Source organism: Oncorhynchus tshawytscha, linkage group LG05 (genome assembly GCF_018296145.1).
Source record: "Oncorhynchus tshawytscha isolate Ot180627B linkage group LG05, Otsh_v2.0, whole genome shotgun sequence".
NCBI classification, from domain to species: domain Eukaryota; kingdom Metazoa; phylum Chordata; class Actinopteri; order Salmoniformes; family Salmonidae; genus Oncorhynchus; species Oncorhynchus tshawytscha.
This window is the reverse complement of record NC_056433.1, coordinates 19,757,554-19,779,560: the sequence shown is the minus strand read 5'-3', so window position 1 is coordinate 19,779,560 and position 22,007 is coordinate 19,757,554. Positions and strand designations below refer to the sequence as shown.

At 41.1% G+C, this 22,007-nt stretch overlaps 1 protein-coding gene across 14 annotated transcripts in view; it reads left to right on the top strand.

Moving 5' to 3' along the window:
- Positions 1–786: 786 nt before the first annotated feature.
- LOC112250115 (receptor-type tyrosine-protein phosphatase kappa-like) overlaps positions 787–22,007 on the top strand; it is a 163,751-nt gene continuing 142,530 nt past the window's right edge. For 12 of the 14 annotated variants that reach the window (XM_042321634.1, XM_042321632.1, XM_042321636.1 and 9 more), the window contains exons 1-2: positions 787–976; positions 3,059–3,082. In XM_042321634.1, coding sequence (XP_042177568.1) covers positions 904–976; positions 3,059–3,082 — 97 coding nt within the window. In that variant the 5' untranslated portion in view covers positions 787–903. The remainder of the gene's footprint in view (positions 977–3,058; positions 3,083–22,007) is intronic. The other 2 variants (XM_042321635.1, XM_042321626.1) reach the window with 2 other exon arrangements.

The window sequence follows — 22,007 nt, the reverse complement described above, 5'->3', positions numbered from 1 at the left end:
CAGATCAAATACAATCAGGTTACATTTCCTCTCTCCTTACATCTCTCTATCATGTCATGATCAGACTGACTTGACACCCATGAAGGCATGAAGGCAGCAAATTGTCAGCAGTCATCCTCAAGTCTCCTAAAAGGGACCAATACATAGAGATAAGTACTTCCTATGAATCAATGGGAGAGTAAAGTCAATTGCTGCTGTTGCGTGATTGGTATGTTACTGTAATCAAGGATTTCGATGTTTGATATCTGCTTAATCTGCAACGCATATTTACAATTCAATTCAAGTCCCTATAGTGTCGACAGAGGGATTCTACTGAGTTATTACAAGTAAACTACCCGTCCAATAACAAAACAGCTCACCCTGCAACTTTAACGCCTCCCCTTTTCTTTTCATGAGACACATCTATGATTCTCCCCTCCAGTAAACAGGTGGAACATAGTGGAACTCGTGTACCACTCTCTGTGAATTATATAGTGGTGATAAGTGACAATGTCCTTGTGGATGGGTCACAAAGAATATTCAGTTCTTACTGAATGCATTTCTTGGAGCTACTATTCCATAGGCAACATAATCATTAAACTCAGGTTAATCAACAATTTAATGCAACAGAAATTCAACTGGACACACTTTATGTTCCGTTGGAGAGAAAAAGACGCATGCAACCTAAGCGGTTATAGCGCTTTGCCGACATTAGGGGGAGCCTGCAGTCGATCTCAGAGCACCTAGTCTGAGCAGAGCTGTTTGAATAGGGGACAATACTGACGTCATGGACTTTCTTTCCACTCACGGAGAAACAAAGTAGGCTGTCCGCGAGAGTGAAGCGGTGAGAATGGAGCGCTGGAATCCACAGGAATAATTCGCGTCTCGAACTGCTTTAAAACTTAAAAAACTCTGTAAACAAACATGGATACGTGTAGACTTGGCTTCATACTTCTCTACTTTTCAATTCTAAGTGTTGGTGCTCAATTCACGGCAGGTAAGGATCTTTAAACCTTTCTGTGAAAAACTATAGACGCGGAGCAGAAGAAAGTTGGTGGTAATGTTTGAGTTGCTGTAATTTAAATCAAGGTGTGCGTTGTTACATTTTGTTGATCCGGAAAAAAAGTGATATGCAAAATATACCTTTGCAAATTATGTTAATCTTTCTGAGAATGTTTCCCGAATCAATACTTCTAAATCGGGTCCGATTCCTGCCGTGGCTTTATTGCAGGGAGACTAATAGAGAGCGCATTTGCGTTCAAAATATACGGTTACGTCCCAGAATGTTGACTGGTCCTTGAACGAAAGTATTTGAGTCCATCCTTTCGTGGTTGCATGCATCTGAATGTAGCATATTTGAGAAGTTCTCGGATCCATGATTTCTGCTTGATCACAACATTGAATTGGTCTGTATGGACACTTTGATCATGTTACCTGAAATATGGCATGGTATGGTTGTACAGTAATGAGCAACAATAAAAACTGAGATGGAACCATACAATACAGAATTACAAACTTACTCTCGGGTTTACATTTCTTTTTGTATTCCTCGCAATGCTTTTCACCTTCAGTTACAACACTTTCATCTAAATTGACAAAACTGTTGTTCTTCAATAAGTTCTTCAAATAAACCACCAGTTTTAATGGTTAAACCACTAATTCAAACGACGTATTTCTTGTCGTCTAATGTATACGCATACTACTAGACTATTTGGAATGGTCAAACATATTTATTTTTTCTCTTGTGTAAATGAAATCCGATACTGTTGACGTCTCCTCTCATACCCTGTCCCGGGGGCCTTGGAAAAACAGCAGGAGAGGGAGTTCTGTTGTCTATAAACATTTAAATAGCTAATTCCAACGAAACCTGTGAAATGCTATCTGTCATTTTAAATATATGTAAATTCAATTTCCTCGAAGTCCCAATAATAATTGATCACTCATTTGCATTGCAATCCGTCTCTTTTAGTTTTGAAAGAATTAGCACGTTTTTGAAATAATCATTCCATGCAGTCTTTTAAAAATTGTATCATCACTGTATGTCTAATAAATGACTGTGTTCATGAAAATAACTAAAACATTTTAAAATGTATTTCCCTGAGCCTCCTTTTGCCATAAAAAAAATGAAGCTCAGTCTGATCTTGTTGGCCTGTTATTACATATTTTTATTTATTTACTTACACAGCCCTGATTGGCAGATAGGATCATCTAGAGCCTACCTGCTTACACCTTCATAGTAGGAAGATACATATGCAAATAAAAGATGACTAGTCATGATTAACTAGATCTGATTGTGAGGTCATGATCTGGGCCAAAAACTCCATTCCACCTAAACAGGATGAAATTCCAGGATTTTTTCCCCAAACAGCCCTTACACAAAAATGGGGATTTTAATAATCATTTTCACAATTTCAGAGTGTTATTTTGACCTCACAGAGTGGAAGGGGCAGCAGGTAACCTAGTGGTTAGAGCATTGGGCAAGTAACCGAAAGGTTGCTGGATCGAATCCCTGAGCTGAAAATGTAAAAATCTGTCGTTCACACCTGAACAAGGCAGTTAACCCACTGTTCCCCGGTAGTCCGTCATTGTAAATGAGAATTTGTTCTTAACTGACTTGCCTAGTTAAATAAAAAAGTATCATAAAGTGAAACTGTAAAATCTCATGCACTGCCCCTTTAAGAATTTGTTCAGATATTTATCCCATAATCATTAGCCACTGCCTCTATTCCCTTTTTTATTGCTGATTAACAGAGGCCCTCCATAAGTCTTTCTCTACAAAGCGCATACACACATTCCTTACCTGCATCATCAGATTAATTCACCAGGGGGGGTACAGCTGTTTTTATTCATCAGAAAGTCTTAACCATAGATTAATACATTAGAGTAATCAAAAAAATAGGATGGCAAATTGCACATTTTGGAGATTGATTTGTAAATTATGTGATTATGCTGTCGTTATTAGGAAATGAGCTAGAAGATCATTTTACATTTCATAAACCAATGCTGCTCTGCGATGAAAAGACACAAATCGGTGTGCTAATCCACTTATATATTTTCTGTTGCTTCCATCTGGCCGCAGCGCAAATGGGACAACCAGTGAAGGGTGAGTTACTGAGCTGTGCTATCATTCGACAGGAGCCCCTGTCCTGATTCAATGTGACCTGATGACTCCTGGCTGTTGTACTATGCCACCTTGAATGCGCAATATGGTCTCTGTGCAGCTGTCTCGCTGTAGCTCTGTTAATGGCCCTCTCTCCAGAAAAGGCTAGTTCTGCTCTCACAAGATTTGGGACAATAAACCACTGCATGTAAGAGGTTAACTCGATTCTTTCTTGTAAAATAGACACTTTGCTTTGCTGGCTACAGTTCACATGAAGTTGGCCAAATAGCACACATTCATTTAGTTGTGATGTGTGTGTGCAATAACATGAAATAACTTCAGTTGTTACAGAGTCTTTTTAAATGATATTGATCTGCAGTTACCATTTAGTATTTGCTTTGTAATATCTCTGTGGTTGCCTAAGTAACAGAGTAGCAAACTAATTTATTTGCTCACCTATCAGAGAATCAGGTGTGAATGACTCTTGGGAGAGATGGCCATTAATCAAAAGGTAGACACTGCAGGAGAGGAACAGCTGTTACTGGGTGAGATGTATTTAAAATGGACCCCTAATTAGAAGAACACTATTCAGGCTTTCATATGGTCAGTCAGTACTAGCAAGAACAAGCCTAACCTCAGTCTTATTGGTTGATCTGACAAACAATTAATTGTAATGCTTTTATTTCCAGTACCTTTGTCTTTGTTCTTTGTGCACAGGAGAGTGAGTATTTTCAGTTGCTCCAAGGCCTAATGGGGTATCCTTCACTACATCTCAGCTTCCAGTTTTTCATGCACACAACTTTTCCCAAGAACAACAACTGCATGCTTTGTCCAGTGTTTCCACCTTGGTCTGGTTTAAAAAAGGCAACATGGTTTCATAAAACGACCATGCCCCCTCAGTAAAACATAGGTCATGGTAGACCATGGTCAAGTGAGTGAGGCAATACAGAGGAACATCTACCCCTTTCTGTTCAATAACAATAAGACTCCTCTGCTGACGACTCAGAGCAGCACAAGGAGTCTTATATCTTAGTTTTATTAGACTACAGGTTAGGCGACAGTGAGAGAAGTTGCTTATCTTAGCACCTGCGAGAGAAATGTATGTATTTTTTATGTGTAGCCTCAACAAAATCTATTTGCAGCATGCAGCCAGGTATTGTTCCCTTCATTTTCTGAAGATTATGCATGGTGAATCAATACCTGACAAAATGTGTCAAGTGATTTTGCAACGGTATGGATTTTAAATGTAGTTTTCCTAAAAATCAGCAGCCTCTGTATCATTTCTCTTATTTATTTATTCAGACTTGCACTTGTAAATGTTTTGTCAGCATGTTATCCATCTGCCAGTTTTTCTTGGGATTACAAATTAATAAGCAAGTTTGTTCTTGTTTTAAACCCGACAGATGTGTTAAACACAGGCCTACCACCTTGAATAACGCATCCAATGACCCTTTTACCATACAGCATCAAATGTCTGTGGTTTTTCCAAGGCCCTGGGCTCTAAGTGTTTATTTGGCCCCAGGAGGTGCCCACTCAGACCGATATATTCTGAACCGGACTAATAGGAGATTTTCATTCCTGTTCAGGCTAGAGGTCGACCGATTAATCGGAATGGCCGATTAATTAGGGCCGATTTCAAGTATTCATAACAATCGGAAATCAGTGTTCTTGGGCGCCAATTTGCCGATTTTAATTTAACATTTTATTTAAAAAAATAAAATAACATTTGTTGCACCTTTTATTTAACTAGGCAAGTCAGTTAAGAACACATTCTTATTTTCAATGATGGCTTAGGAACGGTGGGTTAACTGCCTCGTTCAGGGGCAGAATGACAGATTTTCACCTTGTCAGCTTGGGGGAACCAATCTTGCAACCTTACAGTTAACTAGTCCAACGCAATAACGACCTGCCTCTCTCTCGTTGCAATCCACAAGGAGACTGCCTGTTACGCAAATGCAGTAAGCCAAGGTAAGTTGCTAGCTAGCATTAACCTTATCTTATACAAAACAATCAATCATAATCACTAGTTAACTACGCATGGTTGATGATATTACTAGATATTATCTAGCGTGTCCTGCGTTGCATATAGTCTGATTGAGCATACAAGCATACAAGTATCTAAGTATCTGACTGAGCGGTGGTAGGCAGAAGCAGGCGCTTAAACATTCATTCAAACAGCACTTTTGTGCGTTTTGCCAGCAGCTCTTCGTTGTGCGTCAAGCATTGCTCTGTTTGTGACTTCAAGCCTATCAACTCCCGAGATGAGGCTGGTGTAACCGAAGTGAAATCGCTAGCTAGTTAGCTCGCGCTAATAGCGTTTCAAACATCACTCGCTCTGAGCCTTGCAGTGGTTGTTTCCCTTGCTCTGCATGGGTAACGCTGCTTCGATGGTGGCTGTTGTCGTTGTGTTGCTGGTTCGAGCCCAGGGAGGAGCGAGGAGAGGGACGGAAGCTATACTGTTACACTGGCAATTGCCTATAAGAACATCCAATAGTCAAAGGTTAATGAAATACAATTGGTATAGAGGGAAATATTCCTATAATAACTACAACCTAAAACTTCTTACCTAATATTGAAGACTCTTGTTAAAAGGAACCACCAGCTTTCATATGTTCTCATGTTCTGAGCAAGGAAAATAAATGTTAGCTTTCTTACATGGCACATACTGCACTTTTACTTTCTTCTCCAACACTTTGTTTTTACATTATTTAAACCAAATTGAACATGTTTCATTATTTACTTGAGGCTAAATTGATTTTATTGATGTATTATATTAAGTTAAAATAAGTTTTCATTCAGTATTGTTGTAATTGTCATTACAAATAGATTTTTTTTTAAATCGCCCGAATAATCGGTATCGGCATGAAAAATCATAAGCGGTCGATCTCTAGTTCAGGCCCACTGCAACGCGGGCTCTAGGCCCTTTGTAACGCGCAAGACAAGAAAGGCCTTGTGGAGTTGCACTTGAAGCTCTGCATGGGAGCACAGTGATGGTGTGTGTCTGCTCTGAGCATGCATCATTCTCCTGTCTACTTGGTATTTGGGACATGGAGAGATGTTCTGCAATTGTTTGTGTTCCGGGCCCCGGTGAATGTCTCAGACCTCAGTTATCCTCAGTCTTTGTCATCACAGCATTTTGGAGATTAAATCCATAATGGCATTTTTGGTGGTCTATTCTGATGCCTGCCCTTAAGCTTCTTTTGAAAGCTGACTGGACTTTTCCTAAGAGGAGAGTGGGAGAGAAAAAGAAACCTATGATAGATTACATATTTGGTATTTTGGCTTTTTTTGTTCTGGTTGGAGTGTTTAAGGAAATCTAGTACTGCTACCGAGTCAATGTGCAAGGGTACAAGGTGGTTGAGGTGATATGTAAATGTAGGTAGGGGTAAAATGTATTAGGCATTCAGGATTGATAATAATTAGAGTAGCAGCAGCATGTGTGTGTGTGGCGTCAATGTGTGTGTGAGCGAATGTAGTCTGTGTGTGTTGGAGTATGTGTGAGTGTGTGGGAAGAGTTCAGTGAGTGTGTGTATAGAGCCGGTGCAAATAAAAAGGGGGTCAATGCAAGTAGTCAGGGTAGCCATTTGATTAACTGTTCAGCAGTCTTGGGGTTAGAAGCTGTTCAGGAGCCTTTTGGACCCAGACTTGGCGCTCCGGTACTGCTTGCCTTGCAGTAGCAGAGAGAACAGTCTATGACTTGGGTGGCTGGTGTCTTTGACAATTTTTAGGGCATTCCTCTGACACCGTCTGGTAAATAGGTTATTTAAAATATTCTTATAAGGGAGCCAAAATCTACAACGTCCACTTTACTTTTAGTGAGACTAGGCAACAAAGATGGTACTCCAAATATGGCTATTAGAGGACAAGGCAGCAGGTCAATGTCTAGAATTTTAGAGAAAGTATTAAAAATAGGATGACAAATACTCAGTCAGCTTAGAACACAAATAAAATAAATGAGTGTGGTCTGCCGGAGTGAATGAACATCTATCACATGTCATTCGTGTTTGGGAGGAATTTACTACGTTTTTTTTTTGGTGTGGTGAATTCTGTGCAAGACTTTGAACTGAATTAAACTTAAACGAGCACATGAGAATGTGGAGTTAACCCTAAGAAGGCCCTCCTCTTACCAATCATCTGCAAGGTCAAGTTCAAGTTCACTACCCTAGTCTGTCTTGATTTTGTTTATTGGAGCGGGTTCAGGGGACAGCATAATGTCATATAATCTAGAAATCAGGCCTTGCCAACTCTCCGGTTGGGACAAAATCTCCTCTAGCAATGTCTTGGGAGGTAGTTGAGGAAAGGTGGGAAAATGAGAACGAACAAAGTTACGGGCTTGAAAATAGCAGAAAATAATAGAATGAGCCAGATTAGATTTAGCTACGAGATCATTAAAACTGACAAACTTCCCATCTAAAAATAAATCTTTGAAACAAACAAAACCTCTCTCACACCACAAAATAAAAGCCCAGTCAAGTTTGGAGGGTAAAAATAGGTGGTTGTTACAGATAGGGCTTAGAAGAGACGGGGCAGAAAGTCTAAAATGTTGACGAAATTCTCTCAAGATCTTCAGAGTAGAGCGCACAATGGGGTTTCCAGTAAATGATGGTGATAATTTTTAAGGCCAAGGAAAGCAGTTCTTTTTTGCAAGAGCAAAAAGTAGCGGGGACATAGGGCACCCTTGACAGGTCCCTCTGGAGAGGGGGAAGTATTTTGAATGTTGAGAGTTGGTGTGAATAGAGCAGACGTATCCATGCAGATGAGCCCCCACCCACTTACGCAGTGTGGTCGTTCACGCTCCTTCTTCAAAATAAAAGCCTGAAACTATGTCTAAAGGCTGTTGACCCCTTAGGGAAGCCATAGAAAAAGGAATATGGTTGATATCCCTTTAAATGGGCAATAGGGATGCATAACAACAGAGGTTTCAAAAACAGGGGCACTTCCTGAATGGATTTTCCTCAGGTTTTAGCCTGCAATATCAGTTCTGTTTAACTCACAGACAAAATGTTGACAGTTTTGGAAACGTTAGAGTGTTTTATATCCTAATTAAATGCATATTCTAGCATCTGGTCCTGAGAAATAGGCTGTTTACTTTAGGAACGTTATTTTTCCAAACATAAAAATAGTGCCCCCTAGCTTCAAGAGGTTAAGGTCCCCGCTGAAGATGAGGCGGTGGGTGTCAAGATTAGGGAGAGAGGCTAAAAGAGATGTCATAAATCTAGTGTCATCCCAGTTAGGGGAGCAAACATACGCAAGTACTACAGGGGTTTGGAAGAGGGTGCTACTAACTATTGTATAATGTCCTCCAGGATCCGAAATTATCTGTGAGGGTGAAAACTGTACTAGTTTCTGAATCACTATTGCTGTTCCCCTGGCTTTTCTGTTAAAATTAGAAAGAAAAACTTGTCCAACCCATGCTTTACACAACCTAGTATGGTTGTCAACACATAGGTGCATTTCTTGAAGAAATGCAATATCAGTATTCAGGCTCTTCAGATGTGAAAATACTCTGGAGCGCTTAATTTGTCCCCCATAACCACAAATGTTCCATGTCACCAGTCTGACTGGAAGCCCTAAAGTACCATCTTGACTTCTTGTTGAACTAGACATTAATCCGTATAAGAGGAGAAATCAAATGAAAAAGAGATTGAGAGAGGTGCAGCATGAGCAAAACATCGGAATAAAAAATGTATAAAATCCTCAACAACAACAAAAACAGCGCACAAGAATCTTTGGACAATGCCAGATAGATTTTTGTTTTAGATTCCGTCTATCACAGTTGAAGTGTACATATGATAAAAATTACAGACCTCTACATGCTTTGTAAGTAGGAAAACCTGCAAAATCGGCAGTTTTTCAAATACATGTTCACCCCACTGTATAAATACACTGCTCAAATAAATAAATAAAGGGAACACTAAAATAACACATCCTAGATCTGAATGAATTAAATATGATTATTAAATACTTTTTTCTTTACATAGTTGAATGTGCTGACAACAAAATAACACAAATTATCAATGGAAATCAAATTTATCAACCCATGGAGGTCTGGATTTGGAGTCACACTCAAAATTAAAGTGGAAAACCACACTACAGGCTGATCCAACTTTGATGTAATGTCCTTAAAACAAGTCAAAAAGGCACAGTGGTGTGTGATGCCTCCACGTGCCTGTATGACCTTCCTACAACACCTGGGCATGCTCCTGATGAGGTGGCGGATGGTCTCCTGAGGGATCTCCTCCCAAAACTGGACTAAAGCATCCGCCAACTCCTGGACAGTCTGTGGTGCAACGTGACGTTGGTGGATGGAGCGAGACATGATGTCCCAGATGTGCTCAATTGGATTCAGGTCTGGGGAACAGGCGGGCCAGTCCATAGCATCAATGCCTTCCTCTTGCAGGAACTGCTGACACACTCCAGCCACATGAGGTCTAGCATTGTCTTGCATTAGGAGGAACCCAGGGCCAACCGCACCAGCATATGGTCTCACAAGTGGTCTGAGGATCTCATCTCGGTACCTAATGGCAGTCAGGCTACCTCTGGCGAGCACATGGAGGGCTGTGCGGCCCCCCCAAAGAAATCCCACCCCACACCATGACTGACCCACCGCCAAACCGGTCATGCTGGAAGATGTTGCAGACAGCAGAACGTTCTCCACGGCGTCTCCCGACTCTGTCACGTCTGTCACATGTGCTCAGTGTGAACCTGCTTTCATCTGTGAAGAGCACAGGGCGCCAGTGGCGAATTTGCCAATCTTGGTGTTCTCTGGCAAATGCCAAACGTCCTGCACGGTGTTGGGCTGTAAGCACAACCCCCACCTGTGGACATCGGGCCCTCATACCACCCTCATGGAGTTTGGAGTTTCTGACCGTTTGAGCAGACACATGCACATTTGTGGCCTGCTGGAGGTCATTTTGCAGGGCTCTGGCAGTGCTCCTCCTGCTCCTCCTTACACAAAGGCGGAGGTAGCGGTCCTGCTGCTGGTTTGTTGCCCTTCTACGGCCTCCTCCACGTCTCCTGATGTACTGGCCTGTCTCCTGGTAGCGCTTCCATGCTCTGGACACTACACTGACAGACACAGCAAACCTTCTTGCCACAGCTCGCATTGATGTGCCATCCTGGATGAGCTGCCCTACCTGAGCACCTTGTGTGGGTTGTAGACTCCGTCTCATGCTACCACTAGAGTGAAAGCACCGCCAGCATTCAAAAGTGACCAAAACATCAGCCAGGAAGCATAGGAACTGAGAAGTGGTCTGTGGTCACCACCTGCAGAAGGACTCCTTTATTGGGGGTGTCTTGCTAATTGCCTATAATTTCCACCTGTTGTCTATTCCATTTGCACAACAGTATGTGAAATTTATTGTCAATCAGTGTTGCTTCCTAAGTGGACAGTTGGATTTCACAGAAGTGTGATTGACTTGGAGTTACATTGTGTTGTTTAAGTGTTCCCTTTATTTTTTTGAGCAGTGTATATATATATATGCCCATCGTCTAAAATGTGGCATTTAGTGGGGCGAACAACAAAATGCTTCGCAGTTGACTAATTAATTCAAATGCTTATAGCTAAAGTGTATGAGACTATTTTTGGCAGTGTGGAAAAGAAGGTCCAATAATTGACTGTGATCAGATTACTTTATAGTCATTTGGAGATATTGAATTACTGAATATGACCTACATACAAGCTCAGTACCTCAGATTGCAAATGCTCATTCCTATTGAATGCCATGCCGTCTGCTCCTTGTGAATGACTTTTCTTTCTGTAGACATGTCTGTAGTTAATGGTTGAGTGTGTGTAGTCGACATGCTGCTACAGCGTGGAGCTGCTGTGTGTGTGATTGACACACAGTGATCTACCCCACCACCACTTCCGTCCTCCTATCTGTCTCTCAGGTGGAGTCAAATTTCCATAAATCAATCAACCAGCAGTCTGAATATCATCTGCCTTTAACTGCTCTATACCTGGGTCTGAAACCTCCTGAGGAATGAAGTCTCAACGTCATATTAAAGTGGAATTCTCCCACAGCCAAAGCAGCTCAGGGCTGAAAACCGATAACGAAAGAAGACTGTTGCCTTTTCTGTCTGAGAGGCTTTATGTTTACCCCTCAGTACATGTCTGTCTGGCACTATACTCTTCTGGATTGTTTTACAAAGGTAAAGTTAACAGTACAAACCAATTGTAATTTAGGTAATTTATTATGTAACATTTGATGTTTGACAGTTCTTCATCTTTATTTCCTCAATGTATCATTATTTCCAAGAAAATAAATGTCATTGTTAATATACTTAATCTGTTTACTGTCATTTGTAAAACCAGACAACAGAGCTTTAAGCTACACATGATCCTCATGATCATTTTTGTTGTGTTAGTTGTTGAATTTAAAAGGGAGGCTTTTCAGGAAAGAGGATTTGGTTTTTAAAGGCAGCGCAAATTAATGTTAATGATATAGATTGAATCGTAACCCCTGTGGCCCCTCCCACCTCCCCCAGTCTTTTTAATGCGTTGATGTTAAGCAGACCCCCCCCCAGGACACCCCCAGCACTTTCCTTACCCACACACGTACTTATGGAGCATTGCCTAGATTACACCTCTCACCCACTCATAGCTGTATACAGAAAGTCATTTTTTTTATGTACTTTTTCAAGTTTTGCCTCAAGGCAAATGTTATGATAGGTCTTGGTAAATTATGTGCACAGTTAGTCAGCAGCAGTAAACTGGACAGGGAAGAATGTGCTCTTGATGTAGAATAAGTTAAGATAGTCTGCCTTTGTATATCTTGGTGAGTTATGTCCAGAAGAGATATGCTTACTGTATGAATAACAGAGCCCATGGGATGTTTGTGTCCTAGGCCTCAGTTTATTTTCCCCCCTTTTGTGATGTATATATGACGACGTTCGAGAAAAGTAGTGCCCCCACACTTCTCTCCATGCAACTCCTAAAAGGCCGCCAACTGATTCCAGTATTTGTTTTCCCAAGGTCCACTCAGGACTCCCCCCCCCACATGTGGTTTAGGTTAACCAGCTCTGTGGGTTTGAACTGAAATTAACAGGGTCATTTGGGTAAAGCCAGCCATTTTGAAGGACGGAACACTGTATATTTCTGGGATAGACTAACCTTTATTCTGGAGACATGACAACTTGATTGTAGATACACAAAGGGGGGGAAATAGTGGTTCCTAGCCCATACATGTACATTCTCCTCATCTGACATAACATGGGGCTGAATTTGAAGCTGTCAGACGCAGCTTGGCTTAAAGCCTCATTAGTATTCTGAATGGAGGTGCGGGTGCTGGAAGTTCATCCCTTGTTTGTCAGTGACATCATTTATATCCAGCTGAGAACTTTGAAAGGGTCAAGGTAACCCAGCAGGTTAACATTATCTCATGGCAGTCCATCTCTAATGAAGAAATGTGAACATCTACAGCAGCCTAGAGATGAGGGTTAAATAGCTGTGATTCTGCTGCTTGGGAGAAGCCCAATCGGATTACCCAATCAGAATTATGTCGCTTGGAAAACAATGGCTTTGCCACGCTTAATGCAATGTTTCAAAGGTAGCTCAAGCTATGTGTGTTGATGATGATGGAATAAAAAATGATTATTTTCACAGCTCTATTTGAAATATAATCCTGAAAGCAGTGTAATTTTTTCTAGCTCTGTTTGTATGTTAATTCCTGAAAGCCTTTTCCAATGGGGTGTTTCTTCTCCATGGATACCATTGGACTGTTGTTTCTCCTACCCCTCCTAAAGGCTGAAAACAGGCAACAGAGGAGCTGAGAAGCAGAGAAGGGAATATTTCATGTATATTGTTTCAATCCAGCATACCTCTTTGTGGATTGCCAATTCAGCAATCTTTTTGACCTTGCTCCTTTGTTCTGTGTGTGGAAATAGGAACATTTTTACTTTCAAGGCATTCCAAGTCATCTTTTAAAAAACAACACAGTTTTTAGGTATTTCTTAGAGGCTGTCTTTATCCTTGTTTTTGTCTGTGAGAGTTTGTCTTCTCTGTCAGGGTCTTTTATTAAGAGGTTAAAACAATTGTGCAGCAAAAAATCTGAGGTAGAGAAATGGAAAGCATCAAACTGTTTTAAGAAGGTGATAAATTAGAGCAAAGTTCAGAGAAGTAATACTTCAGGGTCCTGGCATTTCTGTGCCTGGGCCTCCACTCTCCATTAACATTGGCCCACATTTAACCTCGGAGTGTCATTAGGAAAATCACTCACCATTCACTGACTTGCCCTCCTCAGAGTACTTTTACACTCGATTAATCAGGAAATTGGCCTCTTCCCTTTCTCATTCTCTGTCTGGGCAACGTCAAGCTTGAAGGTAAGGTTTGTTGCTCAAACTATTGTTTGCGCCAGTTTGAGTTGTGTCAAGCACATAAAACAAATGCCAAGAAAAGTCCAAAGTGAGCCAATGCTTTTCTAACGTCATTGCTGGTTCAAAATGTTTACATGTCACGGAGCTTAAAACTGAAAACCACAAATGCTTGACATACAGTGCATTCTGAAAGTATTTCGACCCCTTGACTTTTTCCAGATGTTATGTTACAGCCTTATTCTTAAATAGATTAAATACATTTTCTTCCTCATGAATATGCACACAAAACCACATAATGACAAAGTAAAAAATGATTTTATTAAATTTTTGCAAATTTCTAAGAAAATTACTGAAATGTCACATTTACATAAATATTCAAACCCTTTACTCAGTACTTTTGCTGAAGCACCTCAACAGCGATTACAGCCTTGAGTCTTCTTCGAACTTGAGCTCAGGTGCATCCTGTTTCCATTGATCATCCTTGAGATGTTTCTACACCTTGATTGGAGTCCACCTGTGGTAAATTCAATTTCTTGGACATTGATTTAGAAAGGCACAAACCTGTCTATATAAGGTCCCACTGTTGACAGTGCATGTCAGAGCAAAAACCAACCCATGAGGTCGAAGGAATTGCCCTAGAGCTCCGAGACAGGATTGTGTCATGGCACAGTTCCTGGGAATGGTACCATAACATTTCAGAAGCATTGAAGTTCCCCAAGAACACAGTGGCCTCAATCATTCTTAAATGGAAGAAGTTTGGAACCACCAAGACTCGTCCTAGAGTTGGCCGCCTGGCCAAACTAAGGAATCGGGGGAGAAGGGCCTTGGTCAGGGAGGTGACCAAGAACCCAATGGTCACTGATAGAGCTCCAGAGTTCCTCTGTGGAGATGGGAGAACCTTCCAAATCAAATGTATTTATAAAACCCTTCGTACATCAGCTGATATCTCAAAGTGCTGTCCAGAAACACAGACTAAAACCCCCAAACAGCAAGCAATGCAGGTGTAGAAGCATGGTGGCTAGGAAAAACTCCCTAGAAAGGCCAAAACCTAGGAAGAAACCTAGAGAGGAACCAGGCTATGAGGGGTGGCCAGTCCTCTTCTGGCTGTGCCGGGTGGAGATTATAACAGGACATGGCCAAGATGTTCAAATGTTCATAAATGACCAGCATGGTCAAATAATAATAATCACAGTAGTTGTCAAGGGTGCAGCAAGTCAGCACCTCAGGAGTAAATTTCAGTTGGCTATTCATAGCCGATCATTAAGAGTATCTCTACCGCTGCTGCTGTTTCTAGAGAGTTGAAAACAGCAGGTCTGGGACAGGTAGCACGTCCGGTGAACTGGTCAGGATTCCATAGCCTGAAGGCCAAGTGTCATGTCTGGAGGAAACGTGGCACCATCCCTACAGTGAAGCATCATTGCTGAAAACCTGCTCTAGAGCGCTCAGGACCTCAGACTGGAGCGAAGGTTCACCTTCCAACAGGACAACGACCCTAAGCACATAGCCAAGACAGCGCAGGACCGTCTTCAGGATAAGAACCCGATCGAACATCGGTGGAGAGACCTGAAAAGAGCTGTGCAGCGACACTCCCCATCCAACCTGACAAAGCTTGAGAGGATCTGCAGAGAAGAATGGCTGAAACTCCCCAAATACAGGTGTGCCAAGCTTGTAGCATCATACCCAAGAGATTTGAGGCTGTAATCGCTGACAAAGCTGCTTCAACAAAGTACTGATTAAAGGGTCTGAATACTTATGTAAATATGCTATTTCAGGTTATTTTCTAAAAACCTGTTTTTGCTTTGTCATTTTTGCTTTGTCATGGGGTATTGTTTATACATTTAGGGGAAAAAACAGAATTTAATCAATTTTAGAATAAGGATGTAATGTAACAAAATGTGGAAAAAGTCAAGGGGTCTGACTGAACTCCATGTAAGTGGATGCGGCAGATGACTTTGGTGACAGATTAAACTCTTTCTCAGATCCTTTGCAAGTAGCTTGGTTTTGGATGCCACCTGAACCTGCCAGTGCTGTGATCGTATTGGGTCTTTGATGTGAGCACATGGTTTAGTCAGTCTCTCCTCTCCTCAGAAACAGGACATGGTTCAGGATACAAGATCACAGTTGTCCTCTCAGTGAAGTAGATTAGCAGAAGTGTTGGGGAATTATGATGAATCGAACATAACTGAGGATCTTTACTCTGTAATCAGTTCCTCAATCCATCTTTGTCAAGACTTGGGAGTGATTTCCATGTTTTCTCCCCTATTGTTTTTTCATGCTAAGAAAACACTGTTTCCCTGTATGAACATGTCATGGCAAGTTGCTTTTAGGGGGAGGGTGGTTTAAAACCCATTCCCTACCCATGCAGTTTATCAGGTCTTCCCAAAGTGTCGGTGTGCCTTCTTGGCTCTTGTCCACTTCTGTATGTTGTGGGCCAGAGTCACTCTGTGTCAATCGAAGGCGCACAGAACCAAGAACACTAATCTCTCCTTTGATAGAGAGGGGTTTGAGGGGAGGACTCTGTTGAACACTAAAATACTTTGCACCATAGGCTTGACATGGAAAATTACATTTTGTAGTTTTGTGTGTAGAATTTTACATACTTCAGCTTTTTGTTCATCCTTATCAATACAAGTATTCCTATGATTCGTCCTTACCAACTCATTCACCCAGAACCTGTTGTTATGTGTGGGGGTTTTAATCACACAAAGGAAACACTTTCATTTAATAAGACCCCCATTAATTTACCCATGTGCATGTCATAGTAGGCTTTTTTTGAGTAGTTTGTGCCATGTTGTTTACAGTGATGCGTCTTGGCAGGTATTTAATTGTAAGACTGTGGACTCCCAGGCCTGACAGGCTGTCTTAATGAGGAGGCTGTCTGAACTGTGGGGATGATACGGGGTGACAGAGTCTTCCAGCGTGGAACCAGGGTGCATGCAGGGAAGTTGGAGGTCTGTTCTCGTGGCCCCTGTGTATGTGATCCTTCATATCCCCCGTCAGAAACTCTGTCAAGGGCGGTTAGCCCAGATCTCTTGATTGATTTCCCCCCTTTTCTCCTGCTTGATGTATCACCAAATTGTTTTAACTAGTGTGATGGAAAAGGCCTTTCTATCACCTTCCTGTAGGCGGAGGAAGTGATAAACCGAGATGGCTAAAACCTGACTTCCTCTCACATATTTCCAGGTATCTATTAATATTTGATTGCCACCTGAGCTGCAATGCGTAATTACAAATGTCTTTGTATTGTGACATTTGACCCCCAGGTAGTTCATATTTGTTTTACTGGGCATACACTGCGGCACACAGTTTGCTCAAGGAAATTGTGTTAGTGATTGCCAACACAGAGCCAGAGGCAAATTCCAGGGAGTGCGGATGCCAGTTATGCTATCAAATGGCGATTTTTAACACAACATATATTTTCGCTCAAGTGGTTCAACTATTATAGACGGTGAAATGTCACTGTGGAAAAGTACGTTATTTGAAGCACATTGAAATATCTCAAAATAATGTCTGCCTTTACTTTGGTTTGGCCATTGTCAAAGTGTTACCTTTACAAAAACATTAAATTATATATGCTATCCAATTATATTTGTATTCAAACATAGAATGTGTTAATATTTAGCTCTGATTAATGAACCCTCATAGTGTCTGCAAAAAAACTGTCAGTCAAAGCCTCTGGTAATAGATAAAAACGTATTTTGTGAATAATTTGTTCTTTATCCATAAACTATGCTCTATATACATATATGATCTATGCATCTCTCTATAAGGATCCTATCATTTACCTTTTTAAAATGTATTCTATATGTAATTCTATGACTGAGGCCAATGATCACTGTGGCTCTGTGTGTATGCAGGCAGCGATGGTAGTATACACAAGACACCCTTGTGTAAATCCCCCCAGCCAGCCCAGTGTGGTCCTGAATTTAAAGGCTAATCTAATAGACAGTGATGACTCTGTGTAAGTGGAGGGTCTGCTAGTGGTTCTGCCTCTGCTGCTTACTCACATATTTTGACAATTCGAAGACCACAATGAATGTTAATTACCCTCAGTTTAACCTCTAACCTCCTGAAACGTCCACAGAATCTACAAAATGCCACATCTTACTTTGTGGAAAACGTCCGGTTGAATTGCTCTGTGGCTGAAGAGTGTTTTTGGAGATGTAGATTTTTATTTAAATTAACTGTCCAGTGTTTCCAGATTTCCATGAAATATGACCTATAATTAATTACAATATAAATTAAGTTTTCCTTACAAAAAATGTAATTAAGTATGGTAAAAATGTGCTTTTTCTGTGTTGGAATGGTGAGGTCGTACCCCAACAACAGAATGGTGTGGGCATATACCCCCCCCGCTTCAATTTATACTTTGGTCACATACGAACATAGGATGAGTCAACAACATTATTTGGGTATGAGTTAACAGAATGTTTAAAAAAAAAAACGTATTTTTGTATTTTAGCCCCATTTTCTCCCCAATTTTGTTCTTGTTTCAGGCTCGGGAGGCGAAGGTCAAGTCATGCGTCCTCCGAAACCTGACTCGCCAAACCACGCTTCTTAAAACCTCTTTTGGCTGCAATCCCGTTACCGGGATGATATGACAACAGCCACTGAAAGTGCAGGGTTCCAAATTCAAAACAACAGAAATCTCATAATTAAAATTCCTCAAACATACAGCTATCTTCTACTGTTTTAAAGGTATTCTTGTTGTTAATCCCACCACAGTGTCCGATTTCAAATAGGATTTATGGCGAAAGCACCACAAACAATTATGTTAGGTCAGCACCTGGTCACAATAAAACAGCCATTTTTCCAGCCAAAGAGAGGAGTCACAAAAATCACAAATAGAGATAAAATAAATCACTAACCTTTGATGATCTTCATCAGATGACACTCATAGGACTTCATGTTACACAATACATGTATGTTTTGTTTGATAATTTCATATTTATATAAAAAAATCTGAGTTTACATTGGCGCGTTACATTCACTAGTTCCAAAAACAGCCAGTGATTTTGCATAGCCACATCAATTCAACAGAAATACTCATCATAAATGTAGATGATAATACAAGTTATACACATGGAATTATAGATATACCTCTCCTTAATGCAATCGCTGTGTCAGATTTCAAAAACACTTTACTGAAAAAGCAAACCATGCAATAATCTGAGATGGCACTCAGAACAATCAAGTCAAAATAGCCGCCATGTTGTAGTCAACATAAACCATAAACAACTTGCAAACTATTCTCTTACCTTTGATGATCTTCATCAGAATGCACTCCAAGGAATCCCAGGTCCACAAGAAATGCTTGATTTGTTCGATAATGTCCAATTAGCTACTTTTGTTAGCGCGTTTGGTATACATATCCAAACGCTCGTTCTGGTCAGCATTACGTCGGACAAAAACTTTAAAAAGTTATATTACAGGACGAAGAAACATTTCAAACTAAGTACAGAATCAATCATTAGGATGTTTTTAACATTAATCTTCAATAAAGTTCCAACCGAAGTATTCCTTTGTGTTTTCAGGAGCAATGGAATGCAGGTCGCTATCATGTGCAATGCGCATGACCAGAAAATGGCTGACTGCCAGACACCTGATTCATTCTGCTGTCATTCAGTCCCACACACAGTAGAAGCCACATTCAAATTTCTATAGACGGTTGACATCTAGTAGAAGCCCTAGGAAGTGCAACATCATTAATATCGCAAGCGGATTTCAATGGGAACTCAAATCAAATGTATTTATATAGCCCTTCGTACATCAGCTGATATCTCAAAGTGCTGTACAAAAACCCAGCCTAAAACCCCAAACAGCAAGCAATTCAGGTGTAGAAGCAAAAACTGTGTTGAGTACATACCAACCTCAGATTTCTCACTTCCTGTTTTGATTTCTCTTCAGGTTTTTGCCTGCCATATGAGTTCTGTTATACGCACAGACATCATTCAAACAGTTTTAGAAACTTCAGAGTGTTTTCTATCAAATACTAATAATAATATGCATATATTAGCAACTGAGACTGAGGAGCAGGCCGTTTACTTTGGGCACCTTATTCATCCAAGCTACTCAATACTGCCCCCCCAGCCATAAGAAGTTAACACTCTCCAGCTTAACCTGGAAGCCAGCCGCACCAGTGTGCCGGAGGAAACACCGTTCAACTGACGACCAAGGTCAGCCTGCAAACGCCCAGCCCGCCACGAGTCGCTAGAGCATGATAAGCCAAGTAAAGCCTCCCCGACCAAACCCTCCCCTAACTCGGACGACGCTGGACCAATTGTGCACCGCACTATGGGACTCCTGATCACGGCTGGTTGTGACAGAGCCTGGGATCAAACCCAAGTCTGTAGTGACGCCTCTAGCACTGCGATGCCTTAGACCGCTGAACCATTCGGGAAACCCAGAATATTAACTTTTAGAAGTGAGAAACCCAAACCCAAAGTCATTTTGCAACTCAATCCTCATTCTGGTTTATTTTGCCTAACATGCCACACAAATGTAGACTTTTTTTAATAGTACCTATGCTCCAGACATCCATGTTGTAGTTTAATATATGTCATGGAGGTATGTGCATGCTCTGTCTGAGTATGAATACTTATTTTTAACACCAAGACAAAGTTTCTTGTTGAAAGTCAAATTTATTTGGCACTTGAGTGACACAGATGCGTTATTGGGGTCAATAGCCACCACTTTATCTCTAGGATCGCTGCAGATTCATGTGATGAAGTAGGAAAGAACATTTCATAGAGGTATTTCAGGGTAACGGCATTGCTCAGAGTATCCGTCTATAGCTGTATTGGACATTCCACCACCCCCCCATTCCCACTGAAGTAATTGTGACAGGTGACACACTTAAACTTTGACACACATTTGCCCATGGTGTCACTGATGGAGAAAACAGAGTTAGGGGAGTTTGAATATTGTTTTTTTTTTAGATGAGTTGAATCATTAGCAGTCAGGATTCAAACATGTAGTCATAGCAATTGGACGATCTCTGACTGCGTGTTGCCTTCCGCCTTCCTGGCTATGTGCTGTCGTTAGCATGGCTGAACCTATGGCTGACAGTAGTCAATTACTCTGTGAAAATGAAGATGAATTGATGACGCAGGTCACTCACGCTGATTCACAGTGAAATCATCAATGGCGACTCATCAGATGCTGTTACCCAAATGAAAGGAGATCACAGGCTAATTGAAATGAAAGCAGTTAGTTAAAGTCCTAAAGTAGTTTTGTCAATGTTTTTTTTAAATCAGGTTTTACTGTTCTACTCTAGAGTTGATCTTGACATTTTAACATTAACATTTTAATTCATAATTTGTTTTGATTCTGTTCGATTCTACCCGTTACTGGATGGTCTTGAATATGAATGAACTTAACGGCAACTCTTTCGTGATGTTGCCGTGATTAGCATCACAGAGTAAAGGGCAGTCATTCAGTATATTCATGTATTGTTTATATCTGCCTGTTACAATACTCCTTTTTACTAATCTCATCATTAGTTCATTAAAACCACATATTGATGTAAAAGTACATCACTTTACGCACGACATCCCTTTAAACCCTTTTATATGAGCTCACTGTTGTTTTTGTCGTAACATTGGCTGGCCAAATTTCATCGAGTGAGAGAGAATGCACAGAATGGCAGTTTTTGGAGCAACAGGCTTGGGGTCAGCACATGGGTGTGTGGATGTAGCATGTGGTAGTGCTCAGGGCTGGATGTGTTATTAGTCACAAGGAGGCAGATGGAGGTAATGTCTGTTCCATACAGCGCTATACCCCTCTTGTTGACTGAAGACCCACACTGTTTTGTGTTGGGTATCTCCCCATTTTAAAACCAGGATGAAAAGTCCTGCTGAGAACTAAGGTAATGCGATGGAGTGGTATGTGGGTCGGTCTGGTACTGCACTGATGCAAAACTGGGGAGGAGGATCACTCAACTGTCTGGGATCACTCAACTGTCTGGGATCACTCAACTGCATCCCATGATGCTCTGTCAGGAAGTGTAGTGGGCATGAGTGTCCTCGCCGCTCTGCCCTATAGTGTCAGTGCCTTGCTAGCCTAGGATATAGTCACAGTGATGCTGTGGTAGATAATCCAGGATTCTGTGATGTCAACCTTTTTTGCTAAATCAATAATTTCCTGCATATTATGCGAGGGCTTGCAAATTTGACCAATCACCATACTATTTCCGCATAAAACAGTCAAATCATTGACCTAAAACTGACCAATCACCGTACTGCAAAAAGAGGGATCGCAAATTCCACCGTTCACTGCATATTTACTGCATAATATAGACAAAATCATTGCATATTGCATTGTAAAATGTCAGAATTGACGCATCAGGCCTTGCTGTAGTTTTTGACATGTTTTAATGCCTCAGGTGCTATCATAAGTGTTGTTGTCTTATGGGTGTAGCCAGTGTCTGAACTGAACAGGTGAGGTTCTGGAGATAAGAAACCTATTAGTTGGCTTTGATGGGTGCCCTTATTAAGATCACCTCCCATGGCTGTGGATCCACTGGCACGGTGGCATGGTGACACCAGTGGAGACGGGGTGTCGGCCGAGGCTGTCACCTCAATGCGTCATCCTCCTGTGCAGATTTCAGTGGACA